The sequence below is a fragment of the Limanda limanda genome, chromosome 16 (assembly GCF_963576545.1).
Source record: "Limanda limanda chromosome 16, fLimLim1.1, whole genome shotgun sequence".
Lineage (NCBI taxonomy): Eukaryota > Metazoa > Chordata > Actinopteri > Pleuronectiformes > Pleuronectidae > Limanda > Limanda limanda.
Genome location: NC_083651.1, coordinates 22,733,892 through 22,754,515, shown reverse-complemented (window position 1 = coordinate 22,754,515; position 20,624 = coordinate 22,733,892). Strand labels below are relative to the sequence as shown.

General features: G+C 42.1%; 1 protein-coding gene across 1 annotated transcript in view; it reads left to right on the top strand.

Moving 5' to 3' along the window:
• The window catches only part of lrp1bb (low density lipoprotein receptor-related protein 1Bb), a 180,215-nt gene that overhangs the window by 44,916 nt on the left and 114,675 nt on the right, over positions 1 to 20,624 (top strand). The window contains exons 4-14 of the mRNA XM_061088066.1: positions 314 to 433; positions 1,065 to 1,193; positions 3,392 to 3,649; positions 4,611 to 4,773; positions 9,619 to 9,841; positions 11,047 to 11,239; positions 11,379 to 11,522; positions 12,786 to 13,022; positions 13,404 to 13,584; positions 17,925 to 18,144; positions 20,056 to 20,245. Coding sequence (XP_060944049.1) covers positions 314 to 433; positions 1,065 to 1,193; positions 3,392 to 3,649; positions 4,611 to 4,773; positions 9,619 to 9,841; positions 11,047 to 11,239; positions 11,379 to 11,522; positions 12,786 to 13,022; positions 13,404 to 13,584; positions 17,925 to 18,144; positions 20,056 to 20,245 — 2,058 coding nt within the window. The remainder of the gene's footprint in view (positions 1 to 313; positions 434 to 1,064; positions 1,194 to 3,391; positions 3,650 to 4,610; positions 4,774 to 9,618; positions 9,842 to 11,046; positions 11,240 to 11,378; positions 11,523 to 12,785; positions 13,023 to 13,403; positions 13,585 to 17,924; positions 18,145 to 20,055; positions 20,246 to 20,624) is intronic.

The following is a 20,624-nucleotide window of genomic DNA, read 5'->3' as shown; positions in this document are numbered from 1 at the left end:
GTTTTTACTCCCCAGCTGCCGATGCTATGTGACATTCAGATGGTAACTTAATGACAATTCTTTTTGTTCTTTTCCGACATAAAAACTGAAAAGTTACATACAAAAAAAATAAGTGAGTGGTAGAAACTCTTGTCTAAAAGCTCGTGGTCAGCTTTTTTTTGCCGAATGACAAGGGAGCAGTTGTGACTGAAAGAGCCAAAAAAAAAGGAAAAGATCTAAAAACTAATTTCTCATTCCACCGACCCTTTCTTACCCTTGTTCCTCCAATCTCGCCCCCCCCCCCCCCCCCCCCCCACTCTCTTCCCCCCTGCAGAGCTGCTGTCAGCCTGCCACGAGCTCAGGTGCCGCTACGGCTGCGTCATGACGAGAAACGGCACCTTCTGTTTCTGCGCTGACGGCTTTGAGGTCGGCGAGGACGGGACGAGCTGCAGAGGTAGGATTTTTTTGCGGCGCTGGTGGGAGGCCTCCTGCCACGGAGCCCCCCCCCCCCACACACACACCAATCTCTCCTTATGCCCTCGGCCCAGACTTCCTTCAGATGAATAAGCGGGAGGTGCTGGGTATATGAGAACCATCTGTCTGCAGGCAGGGCCTTATGTACAGCACATTACATCCCGAACACACACACACACATATTGCAGACAGAGTGCACGGTTTCCCGGTGTCTCTTTCTCTTCTTATTCCTGCCCTTGTTATGTGCCACAGGCCTGGTTACTGACAGCGAGCGAGGAAGACAGGATTTTGCTGTCGAAGGTGCCTCAAGTTGTTGTGTCTTACTTGGACGCTGCTCCTACCTTATACCAGCGACATGGCATAACATTGCATAATTGCACTTGAGGAAAAAGGTTTAACAAGTAGCAGCGCTTCCTGAATTTGATCCTGTTTTGAGGGAGACATGAGAAATTCGGAGGGTGCTGAAGCTCCGAAAAAAAGTCTCATTGGTTATAGCAGTAATTATAGGTAGAGGTTCTAGAGTGAGGCCACATTAAGTATACTTTATGTATTTGGGTCATGTTTGAGCACACCTAATTTGTTACAAATGACTCACTTCCTTTTTCCATAAGATCATGATGAATGTGCCGTATATGGCGCATGCAGCCAAACTTGCACGAACACCTACGGGTCATACAGATGCAGCTGCACAGAGGGATACATCCTACAGCCTGACATGATATCCTGCAAAGCCAAACAAGGTGAGCGGCACACTTGCAATCAGGGTAAACAACTTCATCTGCATCGTATGTATTTCACATTTTCCAGCAATAAACAAGGCCAGTTTTCTTCAGCCAGAGCGGAATTCTAGCTTATAATCGCCATGGCGCTGGCCAAGATTAATGTGGTTTAGCAGTGACCACATCTATCACCCACATGGGAATGGGTAGACATGGTCAGGCCGGGATAATGATAAAATTAATGAGCACGAGACTTTAAGTGGGAGCAGTCTGGAGTATTTTGTGCGGAGACAATGCCCAGCGTCACCCTGATTTATGTTATTGCCTGATGCCTGTGACAAATCTGTCCCGATGAGTAAAACAGTCCACTTAGAAATAAAACATCCAAAAGAGGTGTTGTTTTTGGTTGTCCGCCATCTTAACCACGTGCAGTGTATATTTGTGTCTTGCGTTGAACCATAACATCAAACTGATTTTTTTTAGGATGTTGTCACAATGGCACATACGGTCTGGGTTGAAGCTAGCCTGAGGCCCAACACAACTAGCTGGGGAGAACGCCACTGCTGCAGCTTTTAATCAATGTGACTGGTGTCCTACCAGGAATAAACTGAATATGATTACCCATAAACTTAACTGAACCCCAATGCTCACATGCATTAATATTAATTTAGCAGAGAGCGATAGTGGTACAGGGATAACTATGGGGTTACCCTTAGTTGTAAAAAGCTTATGAATATAAATTTCAAATAGAGCTCTCTGAGGCCAGAAGATGAGGAGCAGCAGGGTATGAAAAACATATTAATGTGCAGAGAGTAAGATTAAAGTTAAAACTCCACGGCACAATATTTGGGAGGCGTTGAGGGGATTTCATCCTGATTTAATCTCTTCTCATTTGGCTCCGACTAAAGTGAGAGGTGTAATATTTTTTTTTTCTATTTGTACTTTTGTCTGCAAATCCGACTCCACTGATGATTTTCATGTCTTCTTGATTTTGCACTTCACTGACTCATGTGAAGAAGCAAATTACACATTATGCAGCAGAGGGATAATTGTATGTTGGAAACAAACGTATTTATCTGACTCCTGTAGAATATATTAAGTGGCAGGAATCATGCTGAATGTCTGAACAGCAGACCCAGCACTGCAAACAAAAAACAAATAAAGCATTGTCTCTACATAAATGCATTTTTAATTCAACAAATTCATAAATGTTGATTCAACGTGCATCTTTTTGTTAAAATTGCCCCAAGCTCACATTGCTCCTGCTTAGAATGTAGATGTATTTAAGGTCCAGAAAATCTTTTTTTTCAGGGAACTAGATTCTTGAATATTTATGGCAATGATAGTGTCAACATGAACTAGGGTCCTTACGTAAAAATATGTAAGTAACATCTGATGCTAGTACATTTGGTCTTTTAGTATTTTTCAACAATGGAGATCTCTTGCACAGAGCAATAGGCTACATCAGGTTTCTGATTCTCTATACTTTTACATTTCTTCATAGGTTCTGGTCTTTTTCTGGGACGTTTCCAGGAGGAAAAATATAAAATTAATTTTAAACTATTGTTACCGTTAAACCAAAACCAACATCAGACAAGCAACACGTGCACAATGCAACAAAACAATACAAATAACACTTATTTTGCAAAAATGCATCAGTGCTACATGTTGACTCACAGGGATAAAGGAAGGAAACACCCACTCTGATTACAAGAGCGACCCTCGACTTGACTGTGTCCTTCTGACGTCGTTAACCTCATGTCGGAGAATGTGCCTGCACCTCATGCAGCCAAGGCCATAAAGCAGCTGATCTCAGTTTTAGCACCGTGGACACCAAGCAGGGAAAATAGTCTGTTATGGTTAATGTTCCTTGTTGTGTTCGATCAACTCAAACAGTTTTGAAAATCATTTTTGTTTGATTGCTTTGGGGCTGTTTCACCCAGTGTTGGATTTAAGTTACACCCTTTGTTTCTGCCTTGCTGTCTCACTGTGTGTCTGTGTTATTCTTGTTTTCTCCCTCTAATGGTGAAGGAATCTTTAATCATGGAAACCTTCTGTTGTGTTTCTTTTTCTGTGTTCCTCAAAAGTGTTTTGGCTCCTCTTTCAGTCCATATTTAGAAATTATTCTCCCTCTTTTCCTCTTTATCTTTGGTCTCTTGATGTAAGATTAAATAATTGTGAAATAGAGAAAATAAATGCCTCCATATTTTCCACTCCAGATCCCGGTGACAGCCGACCGGCGCTTCTCATTGGCGGCTCGGATCGTATTGTCATCACCCATCTAAATGGAACGGGCCTCAAGCCCCTGAGGTCTTTGAGTGCAAATGGAACTCTGGCGCTGGATTTCCAGCACAAGCAGGAGAGTGTGTGCTGGGTCCTGTCGACAGAGTCCTCCGGGCAACTCCGCTGTGCTGAAACAAGGAACCTGCGTGGATTCACACGGGAGCAGCAAATAAAAACACAACAAAGTCTGCAACGTACGTTTTCCGCTGTTTTTTCTCCCACATCCTTTTTCTTTACTCTGATGATAGCCTTTGATTAATAACCTGTTCTTGCATCATCAACACTTTCATTTACAAATAATGATACACATCACCCAGTGCTCTCTGACTCACACGCAGGCTTTTACTTTCTCTCTTTTCTCTTTCCCTCTTTCTTCTCTCTCTCTCTCTCTCTCTCTCTCTCTCTCTCTCTCTCTGTCTCTTGCCATTATCTCTGTGGTTGAATGCAGATTAGACTCAGTGGTCGAGGTGGCACACCTTCTCTTACAGCTGTCCGTCAAAAATGCAGGATACACAAGCAGCAGTTCTCTCTCTCTCTTACTTCGCCCAGTTGATCTTGTCCAGATTTTCACACATACCAGACACGCTTGACATTCATTTTGAATGTTCGTTTTCATGTTGTAATTTAACAGTTTAGAACTGGAACTGGACGCCTGTCCTTTAAAAGAAAATAAGCAAAACCTTGTAATTAATCAGGATTCTCAGTGACTTTGGTAATTTAAATGTCCACTGCACCAATTTCACACATCAAGATAAATTTCCTCCTCATGGCGAGAACGTTTTTTGATTGCCACCTGTGCCTCTCAGGGGGCTTTTCAAAATGTTTTAAAAATAACTCTGATTATGTCATTAGGGTTATTTCAGCTTTGACTAATGAAATACAAAAGACAGAAACTCTGCACTACAAAGTGGTTCCTGGAGTTTGAAAGGTGTTCAGAGATCCTGACAAGCTGCATTATGAAAAGAGAACAATCAAATATATTTGCACCTTGAATAGAAATTAAAAGTTGACAATGCTTAGCCTCCCTTTGCCTTAATAATTTCTATAATAATTCAAATGTGTCCTTTGGCTATCAGAAAACCTGATGAAAAAGTGTTTTATATCTATTTATACATGTTTTACACAAGACTCTAACTCAAGCGCGTCCCTTTGCAGATGTGGAGCAGATGGCCATTGACTGGTTGACGGGAAATTTCTATTTCGTCGACCGGGCCAATGAAAAGATATTTGTCTGCGACCGTGGCGGGGACACGTGTGTTACTATCCTACAACTAGACCTCCTCAATCCTAAAGGAATAGCTCTGGATCCTCTCATGGGGTGAGTGTCCTGCAGCCTACATAATACGCCATCTCCGAAAGCCCGGCGAGGCTCATTTATCATCATGCATCTTTTGTTAAGCTGGAAAAAAAAATCAGGGAAGAAGTAGAAGAAAAAAAAATCACTATGCATAACAATTGACTTGTCTGGAAGAATATGAGTGAGTTACAATGAAGGGATTTAAATGATTCCCCGTCCTTCGACTCAGGCCTTTTCTCTTTGAGCTGTGTAATTTGGTGGATAGCTGTTGACAGCTTCTGCTGTCTAGACATTAATTTGTATTCACTGATTTCACCCTACATCCCTCACTAGAAAATTCCCCTGCAGGACTTTCCATTACAGGATTTTTGTCTCAGCAGAGATCACACACATGCACACACATAAAATTACTTAGCAACTGTGAAGAAAAAAATATATTCCCACACCGCACTCAGTGAAAACGAAGACATTTCCAGCATGTGGCTGACAGTCACATTGACGTGGACAGGGTTGCAGAAGTTATTATGTAGGTTTCTTGGCAGTTTCCCGTGTCATCTTGTGTCATTGTGCAAAAGCGCAAAGCAGCCAAATAATTTAAATGAATTGCATGCAGCAGCTGAAGCAGAATGCGAAGCAGTTACAAGCAGCTCAGTCTTTTCTGGGCTTTAATTTCCAGTGAGCAATAGAAGAGGTTAATCTTGATATCATGACGACTCAAGAGCAGGTAGCTCGGGGTCAAAGCAAGTATTTAATAATACATTTTCTTTTTATGATTTTGGAAATTGTAAAACTAAACTGAAAAAAACGGTATTAGCCCTGGAACTTGTATCAAAGAAAATAACCACTAAACATTAAAAACAATGGAAGCATCTTGCTGCTGTACGTGTCATGACCTCCATAAGACCAACTTGACATAATTCTTTTATTTATCTTGACTAAATTAATTTGCAGGTTGAAGGTGAACTATGTTGCTTCATTGTGGATTTTTTTGAGATGATAAACTCTCTTCATTCAACAGCTACTTTACCACCACTGGGTTTTCTGGAATAATTAGCTACTGGCTTCTCTGTGTTCTCATTAGATTCCGTTCAGCCACTGGAAAGCTTCACGGCTAATAATACATATTTTGTATGTTAGAGTTTCTACTTTGGCTGGCTCCTTGTGAATGATCCCTCACAAGTCAGCTTGTCGATTCTGTGTTTTTGATGGAATCACACATGAGTCATACAACCGCCTATTCTGTTGTTTGTATAGAGGTATGGTATCATGGATATACTCTGCTGGCCCCAAAGGGAGATGGACATGCAGGCTGCAGGCTAGATTGACATTGTAAGACATATAAGTTTTCCAATGCCTCCTCCCGACTCTAATTGGAGAGACACGGCTGCTTCTGTGTCTGTTTTCTGTTTCTGGAAGAAAAAAAGAAAGAATAGCCTGAGAGAGGTCTGTCAGCCCGGAGCAATGGAGTGAAAACAAAAGAAATCAGGGAGGTGTTATAGAAGCATGGCGTGTGGAGGTGTTTATAGAATATGCTCTGGTTTGCCGATCCATTTTTATTGTTATTTGACTTCCTGCCTCTCACACTATCAGGTACGGCGTTTTACACCGGAAAAAGGTTTTGACAGTAAAATACTTTTTTCATTGGCTCTTTTTTTTCTTTTCTTTTTTCGCATTTCTACAAAACTGAAGCTTCCATTGAGTTGCATTTTTAAGTTAATACCTGTTCCTGAGAAGAATGTGCTCTGTTTTTGAAAGTCCAATAAAGTCATGTTGGACAAAATGAGTCTAGTTTTAGCAGTATGCCACTTAGTGAGCCATGTGATTATATACAATAGATTTGTTTACTACTAATTGTTTTACAAAATCCATTTTGGAAAACGTTTGCTCCCTGAATTGTGTTTTGTGACTGTGATGTTTCCAAGTGAAGGGAATGATATGTTTTTTACTGATGGTGCCTGATGTTGGTTTTAGATTAAACATTAAGGCCTCACCATTCGTCCTGTGGGAGCCATGAATGTTTGTTCTAGTTTCCATCGCAATCCATCTCATAGCTGTAAATGTTCCTGCCATGTTAGCTCTTGGTAAAATCAGGGCATCAGCAAAGTCACACTAAGTCACCCAGCCTCATGCAATAACATTTTCGTATGCTTGCTCTAGTATTTTTAGTATTTTCTTATTTCTTTCTCTTACGCTTGTTAATATGAATCAATCCAGAATCAAGCAAACTCTCTAAACTTGACAAATGTGCCACAAATAGCTGGTTTATATAGTTTGTTTCTGACAACAATGTCCCAGAAGAATCTCACACTGCAGAAGCTTATCAGAAATCAGCAGACAAACACATTACACATTGATTTTGTCAGTTGTCGTATTAGAGGACACAAAACAATAATTGTGTCAGCGACAAAGAGGCGATGAGAGAAACAGGCTGTGATGAATGTGGGAGTATTTCAGCCTTCAGTTGGTGACATGAAGATGGCGTTTCTTATAACACAGGACACTTACTGGCAGGAACCTGTATAACGACTTTGAGGCTTTTGTCAGAATGAAAGAATTAAACATCTACTGAAATGTATAATCACTCTGAGGAAATAGGCCACTTAAAAAATAAATATTATATATTTGTCATTTTCATGAAGTTCATTTTTGTATCAAAGTTACTATACACAGATTCAGCCACTGTATTATGACTAAGAGTGTTTGGGTTGAAGGATTAATTTCACAAGGCCAACGTGAATTATGACTCATGTCTGTCAGGAGCAAGGGAGGAAGCAGTGTGATGATGGTGTTGCTCGACGTGTAAGACTGTCCACGTATAACTAACAAAGTTTGGACTATGACACTAAATGATATTGTTCATAAATGATTTTTACCACCATTGGTCAATGCTGGTCACCATTAGCCCTGATTTTCCAAACGCTAACTAACGCATTTTGTCCCTCAACCGAAAGAAACCTCAACAGATGTGGTTGCAGATCATAAAATAAAAAATAATAAAATGCTTCCAGTTACATAAAAAAAGCTAAATGCAAAAACTCAAAGGTAACACAAACAGAATAATTGCGTTTTAAGGGCTCTTGAACATTAAATTAAAATAAGATTTAAATGATGTCAGAATGTCTTTAAATGTCTCATTAAATTTCCCTGCGATGCTGCTCTATGATACATAGACACTGGAGGCACAATAAAAACAGCATTTCCTATTTTCTCCGTGGCAATTTTGGGGATATTTAGAAGGCAGGCTGCAGAGGAGCTCAGGGTGTGTGAATAGACATAAAGTGATAGACAATATGTGATGCACAGAGGAGCAGATCCACTTAGTACCTCAGAAACCATAAGGACAGCTTGAGAATCAATTCTGAGAGACACAGGAGCCAGTGTAACTCATTGAAAACAGGTGTTGTATTTAGCCTAATTTGTTTCTTGCAACAGGGACCGAACAACACCGCACTAAACCTGAAATGTCCTTTAACCGACGTGAAGACGCCGTGCACTGCCTCTTTAAGTATTTCAAATTGCTGGGTCTGCACAACCAGTGCAATTAGCATGAGGCGCTGGCCACGCTGTCTCACTGTGGCACTGCGAGGACAAAGCTCCAGCAGCTTCCACTGGTAATGAGCTTCAGCCAGAGAGCAGCAGGAAGCCGACTTAATCTGCACGAGTCAAGTCAGGGGAGAGAGTGGGCTGCCCTTTGAACCACAGATCAGGCTCCTCTGGAAAAGCGTCGGCGTCAGCAAGGAGCACGGCTCCCCGAACAGGTGCACCTCCACGTGGCATACAAATCATGGCTTTCTGAGATTAGGGTGGTGCTGAGGCCAGACCTGGAAATTCTGCAGCCTCAACGAGATCCATGGAATATGTTTGGAAATGAGCCCCCCCTGATAAAATGATGGCATGGGACCAAAGCAAAAAATAATCTCATGGTAAAATAGAAGATTGAGCAGACGGTGTTACAACTGACAAAACATCTACGGCGTATAAACTGCCAAGTCATGTTTTATTTTACCTGTAGCTTTCTGTCTCTTTTCATACAAGCAGCGGTAGAAAAGAGTCGATTTCCTTCAGCTGCTGTTCAGGTTGGACTTTTAGGCTGAAACATCACTTTTACAATAAATGAAAATGAAAGAACAAACTTTAACACAGTATAGAGACATTTCTTCCTCTTAAAGAATATGAATATGTTATCTCTGCTGCAAAATGACTGGCTGCTTCAGCTGAGTGTTTTGTTAATTCAATTTTGCAAAATCCTTACTCTTATAATTATTTTACTACGGCAGTGAAAGTGGTTTAGGGTTTTAAGGTGTCTGCTCGTAGTTGTAATTTTTTGCAATTTTACAGTTAAAGAATGCAAGATAAGAAAATTATGAAGATAAGAATGTGTATCTTCAACATTTATACTAAATTAGGTTTTCTATTGCCAGCACCTCTGTAATCCACATCCAGCATTATTCAACAGTTTTTGGGGAGAGACTTTCACAAAAGAAGACTTGTTTTTAAAGCCAAAACTAGCGTCAGTATAATAATTTGAAAGCTGCTAAAGCCACATCAATGCTCTAGGGCTCAGTTATACGTAAAACTGATGCTTGGTTTCTGAGGCGAAAGTCTTTCCAACATTTGTAATGGGCCCATTGTAGGTGTGTTGCTCTAATTAGGCAGAGAAGTGGAGGCAGGAGTATATGCAGCTGTGCTACAGAGCTATGATTGGATGATCGGTGTTCAGATGAGGCTGTATATTACACTGTCGTTGTGTTTCAGCGAATGTCAGTGATTTATGTGTGTAGATGAAATACGGGATCAGGAGGATGGAATGAGACTCTGCTAAACATCCCCATGTAAATAACCATTTAATCACTCCTCTGTCTGCAGAATGCTCTTCTTCACCGATTACGGGAATGTGGCCAAACTGGAGCGCTGCAACATGGACGGCACCAACCGCACCCGGCTCGTGGATTATAAAATTGAGCAGCCCACTGCTGTGGCATTGGACTTGGTCAAGAAGCTGGTGTACTGGGCGGACGCCTACCTGGATTACATCGACGTGGTGGATTATGACGGCGGGAAAAGGCACACCGTGATCCATGGCAGCCAAGTGAGTATCGCATTCCCCTGAAAGCTGCATTCTGTCCTCCACAGGCTCCACACATTAAGGGGCTATTGTGGACAAATGTCAATGGGGACCTGAAGTGACAATTTTCCGCTTTTATTAGCACTGTCTCCCTATTGATTTGAGAGACTTCTGAGATTGTGACATGAGAGCGTGTTTCCGTGTTCATTCTCTGTTATAATTCAGCCTTCCTTTTAATAGAGAAGGTCTATTGAAAGGGGAATAGCTGGTTTATTAAATTGAAGGAGCAGAGGCACATGTGAGGCTTTCTTCTAAATGAGCGTATCAAGTTTCTCTTCAGTGGACCACTTTGAGGCCTTTCATCACAAATTATGACTATTCATTAAAATTACCCTTTTAAACAGCTTGGACTAGATGTTCAACATTCATGAGGAAAGAAGATAAAGAAGTGTATTTCCAATGAGTTGTTTTGTAGGCAGGTGTTCATTTCAAAAATAATTTCCAAGTCTATTAGTTTGCCACCTTATTGGAGGATCACTGCTTGTGCATCAAAGTTGTGATGAAAAAACAAGAAGTGTATTGTTTCAGTTCAATTAAACTCCTCGTCTGCCACTGCTCTGCTTCCTGGTCTCTCCTCTGATGCGGCTGATCCTGATTGATGGGTTGATGGGTTGATTCTGTCATTGTATTCACTCCAGCATGTGGCACCACTATAGTATGCATTACTTGTGCTGCAGGTAAAGATCCTTTGAAGCTTAGTGTCTGTAAAGTTACAGTGTTCCAGTATAGTGCTGGGGCTTATTCCATAGGGGAAGATGGTTGAGTGGTTTGTGCTTTTCCTTTTTTGTTGTAATATATTTATTTATTCTGACGCATGTTTCTTGGTGCACCTCATGTTCAGGTGTCACCCGGCGAGCTCAGGGTTTTCTTCTTGTGACTACAGCTCATCCAGCCATGTCGCTTAGTGTCAGGCTGCTAAATGTAGCATGGAGGCTGTGTTGTCAGGGCCAGTGGCTTCCCAGTGGACTCCAGGTTTTGACCCTGTGTGGGTAGCCAAATCTACAGACTGCCCCACCCCCCTCTCCAATCCCCTGCATGCTCGCAAGATAAAAGCCCTCTCATTAATTTATTTGAGCTATTCTTTTGTTTGCATTCCTCTCGAGGTTTTACTTATTTTTGGCTTCAGGGATGAAGCAAACAATCACCAATGGTTCTCTCTTATTTTCCAGGTGTCGTACATTTATGCACTCGCTGTGTTTGAGGACTTCCTCTATGCTACCCACTCTGACCCTTCCAAAGGGAGTTCCTCTGTGGAGCTGCTGCAGATCCAGAGGTTCAACATCACAGCAGATAGCACAACACTTGCCAGCCTGGGGAATACCAGAGGACTCCGGATTTACCACAAACTCACGCAGCCACGAGGTAAAGAAACAATTTCTATATAGGTTAATTTGAATCTACCTCACATTGTGGCTCACACACTGGAGTCTGTTTTCGTGCAGACAGAGGATGCTTTTGATGGTTTACAATGATTTCTTGTCCTCTTTGATTTCGTCCACAGTCAGGAGTCATGCATGTGAAATAGATTCATACGGAAAGCCAGGTGGATGCTCCCATATCTGCCTTCTGAGCGGCAGCTACAAGTCCAGATCCTGCCGCTGTCGAACTGGCTACAGCCTGGGCTCGGATGGACGGACCTGCAAAAGTCAGTGCATGCATGTATTTTTCCTTGGGTGTAAATAGGGTACATCATTGGGTACTTTAGTACATGTCTGTAAAAGCGATTCTGTTTCTTCCATGCAAATTGCCATCTGAAGGATTGTCACTGCACATGTCTTCTGTTAATCATGAATAAGAATCGTGACATATGCCCGAATAGGACTTCACGCAGCAGTGTTCTCTTTGATATGCACCTATAAAGGTCATGTGTCATATAAGAGCTGCGGGTGTGCCAAACATACGTCAGCCTGCGACCCACAGGGATGAAAATCAGCGCTGGTAGAGACAAACCGTTTGAAAGGGACATTCCCCTTTTCAACCTGTCTCGAACCTGATTGATTATTGTCATAATGAGGTTTTAAGTTTCTCTGGATTTGTTGTCTTTCCTGATCAATTGCTGGACATTGTGTAGTTGACAATAAAAGCATAAGATCAAATGGATGACACAATCAGAGGGCCCACCATGTTTCGATCGGGGTAACGAAGCACTGGGAGACTTGGCATGACAGATTTGATTTATTCCCCTCTCAGAGATGTTCTGATGACACCAGCTATCTCTCTCTCTCGCTCACGCTTTCTCTCTCCCAAAGCATAATGAGATTCAGTGCTAAATGGTAGCGCTTCTTCATACAGCAGTCACGGTGGGGTTTGATATCTAGGTCTCTTGCAATGTTTAATTGTCTCTTGGGTAGTTGGTCTCCCCCTCACAAAATGATAAATTGAAGTGAGGCATGTGTGGTCCTCACCCCCAGCATCCCAGTCTCCTGGGTAGGGCCTGAGAGCGAGGAGAGGTCTGCTTCTCCTGTGGAAACCCTCCTTCATTCCTGCTCTTCGCTCTCCAGAGCATCCCAAAGGGTTCGGGAACGTACGGCCCCCGAGCGGCTGGCGGGCCGCCGAGGAGTTGCCTCAGCTTTCTGGGCCTCTGTTTGCCTTTCCACCGAGACACCGTGTTATTTTAGATCAGAAGCGTTGTTCTCAGCCAAGGTAAGTATTGCCATTGTGTGTTTGCGCAAGCCTTTTCCTTCTTTCACTGTCAAGGCAGCTATGTAGCAGGACCGTGATTGAGGGGGCAGAGTATAGTCATTGGCACTGATTACTGGCTCCATTAAGGTGAAAGGATAGTGCTGGCTCTGGCTCACATTTAAGAACAATGGGGCCGGTAAGAGGGTTTAATGCTGGGATCAGCATTGATGAATTAGGCCAATTAATTGACAATAACAGTAAAAAATGGTCCCTTCTTGCTTTGTAGAGCCCAAAAGCGATCTCTTCCTGTTCTACGGCAAGGGGCGTCCCGGGGTGATCCGCGGCCTGGACATGAACATCAAGTCCAGCGATGAGCACATGGTGCCAATCCAGGACCTGGTCAACCCTCGAGCCATCGACTACCATGCAGAACTTGGACACGTCTACTTTGCTGACACCACCAGTTTCCTGATTGGGAGGCAAAAAATAGATGGAAGCGGCAGAGAGACAATTCTCAAGGATGGTGGGTTTAAATGCTGTTTTATAATAAGAGCAGGGATACCCTAAAATAAATTATGCTTCAGTGCGATGTCTTAGTATACTGAGACTTTAGTGTAAGGTTAAATGAATTGACTGCACTCTAATCTATTTTATTCTATAATTTAAGTTGTTCTTTAATTTGTTATACTTATCTGACAAAAGCCATTTATGTTGCCGAATTTGAGTTCTGTGTTATTTATGCAACCATCCATATAACTCAATGTTTAATAGAGTGAATTGAATCAGGTGATGATAATTAAATACTGATATTCTTTTTTGTAGAAAGAAACTAAGTCATGGTACTGCAAATAAATGTTTGTTTTTGGTGCTTGAGTTTAATTCTGTGCTGCTGATTCTGTTGTAGATCTGGACAACGTTGAGGGAATCTCCGTGGACTGGATCGGGAACAACCTGTACTGGACCAACGACGGCTACAGGAAGACGATCAGCGTTGCCAGGCTGGAGAAAGCCTCGCAGACCAGGAAGACTCTGTTGGAAGGGAATATGTCGCACCCACGGGCTATCGTGGTTGACCCTCTAAACAGGTCAGGGAAATGGAAGAAACTATACAATTTGACTAGCCTGACGTTGTCAGACTCATTATTCTAGTCAGAATATGAGTCTGAGACCGCTCCATTGGGCTGTAATTATGGGGCGTGTTTCAACTGAACCAGGAAACCAGATGCCTCTTCGCTCAATTGGATAGACCTACAACCAATCAGAGCAACCTAATATGTGACGTATGTCAAGCGACGCATAGTTGTTGTCTGTTTCAGGAGTTTATTCACTCTCTAAATAAATAAATGGAAATGCCGCTCGTATATCCACCGGAGGCAAAGCCCCCAGGAAGCAGGGCTGCTCGTGAGAGCCCCGGCCGCCAGCGGCGTTAAGAAGCCCGCGACGGATCTCTCTCAGAGCCTCGCCACCGGGACCCGGGACCGAGACCCGCCGGTCCCGAGGCTCTGAGAGAGATCCGTCGCTACCAGAACTCCACGGAGCTGCTGATCCGCCAGCTGCGCTGCAGAGCTCCGCTGTCATGGCTCTGCAGGAGCCAGCGAGGAGGAGAAACGGCAGCTAATCGTTTTTTTCAAGCATACACTTCCTTGTTGCTCCAACATTAACAGCGTCCCAACCTATGTGTCTTTTTGTCTCATATGTGCTGAGGAGCGTAGCGCCCCCCCCCCCCCACTCTCTTTTTATTTATATGACTGCTTGTGTGGCCGCAGCATCGGGGCCAGCTGATAAATTAAACTTTTTATGAATCCCGTAGGAGGACGGCAAAAACATCTGTTCGATCTACAAATGCCTTGATCACGTTCCTCTGTTCCTCTTTCAAAATGAATGCGCTGTCGATGTCTCCTAAAACAGACTCGATGGCAGCATCGACACATCTCAGCTCTACAGCGGCAGGCAGCGCTGTTTGGTGACGTGGTTGATTACGTCACTGTAGATCATCTGTCAATCATCGTATAAAGCCCTCCCTGACGATTTGATTGGATCGACCAGCTTCGGGTCTATCATAGTTTCTCCCCAACGGAGCGATGCCAGACCGAACTTCCCGAACAACAAATGTTGTGGGCGGGGCTAAGTTCGTCTGGCACCCAGGCTACAATTTGACAGCTATTTGAAGGAAAACATGCTTGTAACATGTATTGCTATGGGTAAAAGTACAGGTATGAATAAAATTGACTAAATTTGTACAGGCTGTGCAGTTATAGCTTTGATAGTAGTGACGCCTGGAAGTTAAATAAAATAGGTTTTATTCAGAACTTAGAAGTTAAACTTACTGAAAAAATATGATCATAATTAAATCCTTAAATCAAACTCTATAAGTGCCATGTTAGTTGTGCTTTTTGAACACCTCACACAGGATTCATAACCCATACCCGTGGAGAAGGTGAAAACTCGTCTGCCAGATCCAAAGACCACTGTGCTCTTTACAAACAATTTATTTAATAATACACATTTTTAATAGACAGGCAGTGAGTGACTACTATTTAAATATCTTCCAAAACAAAATGCATAGGCCTTTAATGTAATTCCAAGTAAACCAGCTGGGTTAAACTGATGCTGAGAGCGATCTGTTGTTCCCTGAACCTAAAGCGCAGCTGTGAGCTCAGCAGTTCACCTTTTTGATAGGTGTTTCTCTGTAGCACTCACGGATCACGCACTCATCTCCGCAGTATTCCTATGCAAACGTACATATGGAGGATCCCACCAGCAGAAATCGTAATTAGCATATAGAGAAGATGCTGTAAAAATTCATTGAGTGTCTTAAGGATCTGAAGGATTAACACTTTGGGGCTTAAATAGTATTAACACACACCAAATCCATTGCAGTCAGAGATTAGTTTTCAAGCCTCAAGGGGGTTGTTGTGAACATTTTTCTATACTCTGCTGTTCCACTGCTGTGCTGACGGCACATAAACCAAGCCAAGTTAGTTTTGATTTATTTTCTTTCCACTCGTCTGCAGCATCTGTATATCTCCAAGTCCTAAATGACAATTACCTGTGCTGTTTGTCATCTTTCTAGTGTTGTGTCCTGTTCTCCGTCCTAATCACAGCACTTATTCGACATTTCATATTGAAGTCACACACAAGTCACAAAGGTGCAGACTGGATATTGAAAGAAATTGACATTCGTTGGCGCTGATGTGACACAGTGATTTTAAATAATACAATAGAGACATAGCGGGCCGGCCTCTGTTTAGACTCCCTTCATGAATCGTACAAATCATTAGAAAAGCTACTTGTGGGCTTCTGAGGGAGCGCTCAGCCTGAACCCGACGCTCCGTTGATCTCAATCTGGTGACTTCAGGTGAAATGGATGCGTGCCTCCTGCAGATTTCTTGAAAGCATTCTTTTGGCCTAATTTTCTGCTCTGTTTGCTTCCTTCAGTCTGTGTTGACACGATAAGGACTACTAGTGTCAACTTAACTGTGACCGACCCCTCTATCTCGCTGCATTAGGAGCCTCATACATATATTCACATAAAACATAAATCCTCTCACAAATCGCTTTTGACAGGAGTGATGCTTTACTCAGCTCTGCTTATCACTGGATGATCTCCGGTGTTTGCAACTGTTATGACTTACTCACGTAAACAGCTTCGTAGCAACGTCAGAGCATTTTTAGTTTAGGTTCAACTTTATTGTCCACAATGTGGAAAATTGTCTTTGGCTGCACAGACAAACAGCATCAATTCAAATTCAATCAGTTCAGTTAAACCAGGTTCAACAGACCCATTACAATTTGCATTTAAAATGAAATTAATTTTAATATTAATGACAAATGTATTCTTAAATAACAAATGCTATTTTAACATTTAAATTTGTTATTATTTGGCCGAACTTTTTGAAAAAATTATCAAATTGATGTCTTTACTTTACTTTCCAGAGCCAGAAAAAAATGAAAACTATTTTCCTTGGAGAAGCTGTTACCTGTCTTACCAATTTTCCTTGAAAACTACTTAAACAATTTAACTGACAAAATATGAATAGAAACCTATAGTGATGGGTAGTATCATATTTACATATAAATTCTGATTAACTAGTGACATAAACTTTAAAAACAAATAAAATTAATAAAATACTGTACACACAGATAAATGTCTTACACTCTCAACTCAAACTTTATTAGCACCTAAGTGCGTGTTATCTGGAAAATTAATTCACATTTACAGTGTAAATAATAATCTCGTAATTGACATTGCAGCTCTAAATGTAATTATGGCACATTAATTATGTTATATTACTGTTTTTGATATTCAGAATAAATTAATATTGACATTTTCTTACTATGACCCTGCAACTGCAGTGTGTCTACCAGCCCATCTGTTGTCTGTCTATGCCTCTGTGCATGTAGACATGTGTGAGTGCATGTGAGTGTGGCACACCACTGAATGATTCATGAGGTTGTAAAGATGACTCTGAGCAAGTCTCCGTTCACCTCCATATCCCATTCCGTCACATCTTCCCTGGGCCAGTCCTCTGTCATTGATGAGGGACAGGGGGCCACATGGTTCAGTCCACAACACTCAAACGGAGCAAATCCCCGGAGCATGGTTACCAGAGAACAGATCACGTCAATTTGTGCGCCCAGACATGTTTCGAATACCAGCGGCCCACTGAGAGTTGCAGTCTCCGTATACACTGAAAATACTGAAAAGTTGTTTTTTTTGGTGAGGAATATGGAACTTCAACGTGATCTCATGGGATTGTGTATAGATAGCGCTGCACTTCTAGGACATTCCCTGTGTTGTGCGCATTTGAAGCACTTACCACAGTTTCCGTTTCAGTTAGGAGGAGCTGGAGGGTTTTTAGGGGTAAAATCAGGAAGCTTGGATGGACACAGGAAAAAACTAAAAAGGCTGGACACATCTGGATCCCAGTTGATTTCCACTTCACTCTGCAAAACTCTTTTCATGATGTAAAACATTGTGTATTTGGAAATGCAGGTTGGAAAAGGAGCACTGGTAAAAAATCCGGATTGGGACCACACATTGGGTTTTTCCAGGGATGTACAGAACAAAGCACAAAATAAATGTGACATTTTGGGAGAAGTCTGCAGAAATGTGTTGTTACATGTGTGTTGACTGATAATAAATCAAAGCAGGAGGATGCTGGTGGGGACAAATGAGTGACAAGGACAACCACTGGACTTCAAACAGTAAATGCAGAGATGAGTAAGGAGCAGACAGATCAGCTCTGAACCGTCTTAGTTCGAACATGAGATATTGTAATTGTGGCGGTCTGGAGGTTATGGTGGATGAATGTTGCTGCATGACAAATAGCTCCCCTCTGAACTGAAGCTACGCCTCATTATACAAGTTTATTGGTGCGATAATTGTTGTGTTCCTCTGCTTGCATCTCCCTCCGCACGGCAGCTGGATGTACTGGACGGACTGGGAAGAGGACGAGGTCAATGACAGCATAGGGCGGATAGAGACAGCGTGGATGGACGGATCCAATCGCCGCATCTTCGTCACGTCCAACATGCTGTGGCCCAACGGCCTGACGCTGGACCACGGCAGCAGCACCATGTACTGGTGCGACGCCTACTACGATCACATCGAGAAGATTCACCTCAACGGAACCGGGAGAATGGTGAGAATCAACACAGTGTCGGGGAACTCATTTGCAGGAATTATGTTTGCTGTTATTCTATTCAAATTGAACATTAGTCAGCTAGTTAAAGTTTAATAGAGTTCAAGATCCCAACGGAATAAGCAACATTTTATAAACACATTTTAATTCTAATATATCCCCCTTAGTGGTTCTCTTGAAAACAAATTCTAATCGTTATCTAAATCATATTCCCCAGCTTTTGTCTCGTTGTCCCATTGTTAGATTTATACAAATGAGATTTTAAGTTATGTGTGATCAGAAGAAAGTTTCTTATAGAAGAATATGAAGAAGTTTTAGTAATTATACTTTAATCTACATCCACGTGTCCGCCTACATTGTATTGTTGCTATGTAAACTATATAGTAATGAGTAAATTATTAATAGATTGAAATGATATCCACGTCTTAAACATCTGAAAATACATTCGTTTGAGAGTTGTAGAGTCGCTAAATCGGTCAAGATGGAAACGCTACAGGCCCAGGTTTAATCTGAATGAGACTGGAGGGAAACGGATGTTTGGTCACAATATCCTTAGCCTCCTATCACATGACTCCTTCTGGAAGTAAAACAAAAAACGGCAACAGCCTCGGCCACCAGGCTAAAACCTATATATACAGTCTATGGTTAAAACGCAACATGGATAATCCATTACAAGTGTTGCTGACAGTGTTCTCTTTGCTTACAGATGTTTCCCAGTTATATCCTGCATTGTACAACAATTCCACTGCTTGTTATTCCATACACACCTCTATGCATATGCCCAGTGCACGTGAGAGGTCACGTGATATGCGTTTTCATGCGTGTTGGTATTGGACTGGGATAAGTAGAGTAGTAATATGAATGTAGCCTGAGAACAGACCCTCGTTAACACCGGAACTAATCAACCACCAGCAGCAGTGGAGAGGTGTGTTCACCTGCTAAACATCACTGAGACAAAACCACTGTATCTCACTGCTGCTGTTATGTAACTGAAACTATTTTTATAGATTGTGTGACTCAGCAGGTCATTCACTCTCACCCCGTCAGTGTATTATTTGACCACACTGGGTGATTTCCACAGCTGTCATTCCAGGAACACACATCTGGATTTATAGCTGATCGGCTACACATGTTAACCTAAGTGTTTATCATTATAGGATTATTTGTGTTAAACCTACCAACCTACTATGACTCATGTCAAAGGACAAACCTGCATTATCCATATCCTCATTATAGTTAATCCCAGTGTGTGCGTGGAGCATAAGTAAATAGTTTATTAATGTGATTTTGCAATAGTAGAAGTGGTTAGTGGAGAGTTTGCCTGCAGCTTAGTGTCCTTCTGCTGTCTGTCTGTAGTCTTCTCTCAGCACCAGGTGTTATGTGGGGGCAGGGAGTTTTAACAATGTAAGGGTTGTTTTAAAAGTTTGAAAAATAGAGAAGGAGCCATCACAGAATAGTTCTTCTTCCTCCGTTTTGCACCTTCAAGGTCCAAAGATGGTTTTTTTTACATGTTTTAACACGTTATATATTGATTTTGTTTTCAAAGATGTGAAATGATTGAGAACTGCTCCTCTTCCCACATTAACTGCCAAACAAAACAGCCCCTAATCTGCAACTGCTCTTGTCAACTGTAGCCATGCTGGAATATTAAGCTAATGAATTATTTGCAAAAGGTATTTAATCAATGTCAAGATTCCAGCAAACATTATTATAAGCAGACAGCACTGCTTGAATAAATTTGTGCAAAGAAATTGAATCACATTCATCATATACTGTGATCAAATAATTTCTAAGCCCATATTCAAACACCGAGAACCCTGTTTGAGGTGATGGATTTTTCTGTTGCTGCTGGTGTCCCTCTGTAACTCCGCTAATCTTTTGATTACACTGCATGTTTGCCTCATGCCGCAGGTGGTGTACAACGGGAAAGAGCTGAACCATCCGTTCGGAATCTCCCATTATCGTAATTTCATCTTCTGGACGGAGTACATGAACGCCTCGGTCTTCCAGCTTGACCTGACCGCCAGTGATGTCACTCTGCTGCGGAGCGAGAGGCCGCCGCTGTTCGGCCTGCGTGTCTACGATGCACAGAGTCAGCAAGGTTGGCCGCTATCTCTTCATTCACTACCCGCTGAACCGTGACCTCCCTAAGAGAGAAAGTAGTTGCCAGACGCTGAAAATAGAACAACTCCCTGCTTTATATAGAGACATCTGTATCCATCTGTATATACGCCACTTTATTTGATAAATATACACCAGAGAATTACATACAGGCTATGCCATATGGTGTCAGATTTCCATGGTGAACAGCAGCACATTGATCAGCCCTGATACCGACTGAAAACAGCTGGGGTTCCACTCTATGAAGTCAAATAAGGTGGCTGGGGTTTAGAGGTGTTTGCTTACTTCTGTAACTAATGATGATGGATTCATGCTGTAGGAAAAGAGCAGATAGCCGAGGCTCTGGATACAGCTGACAG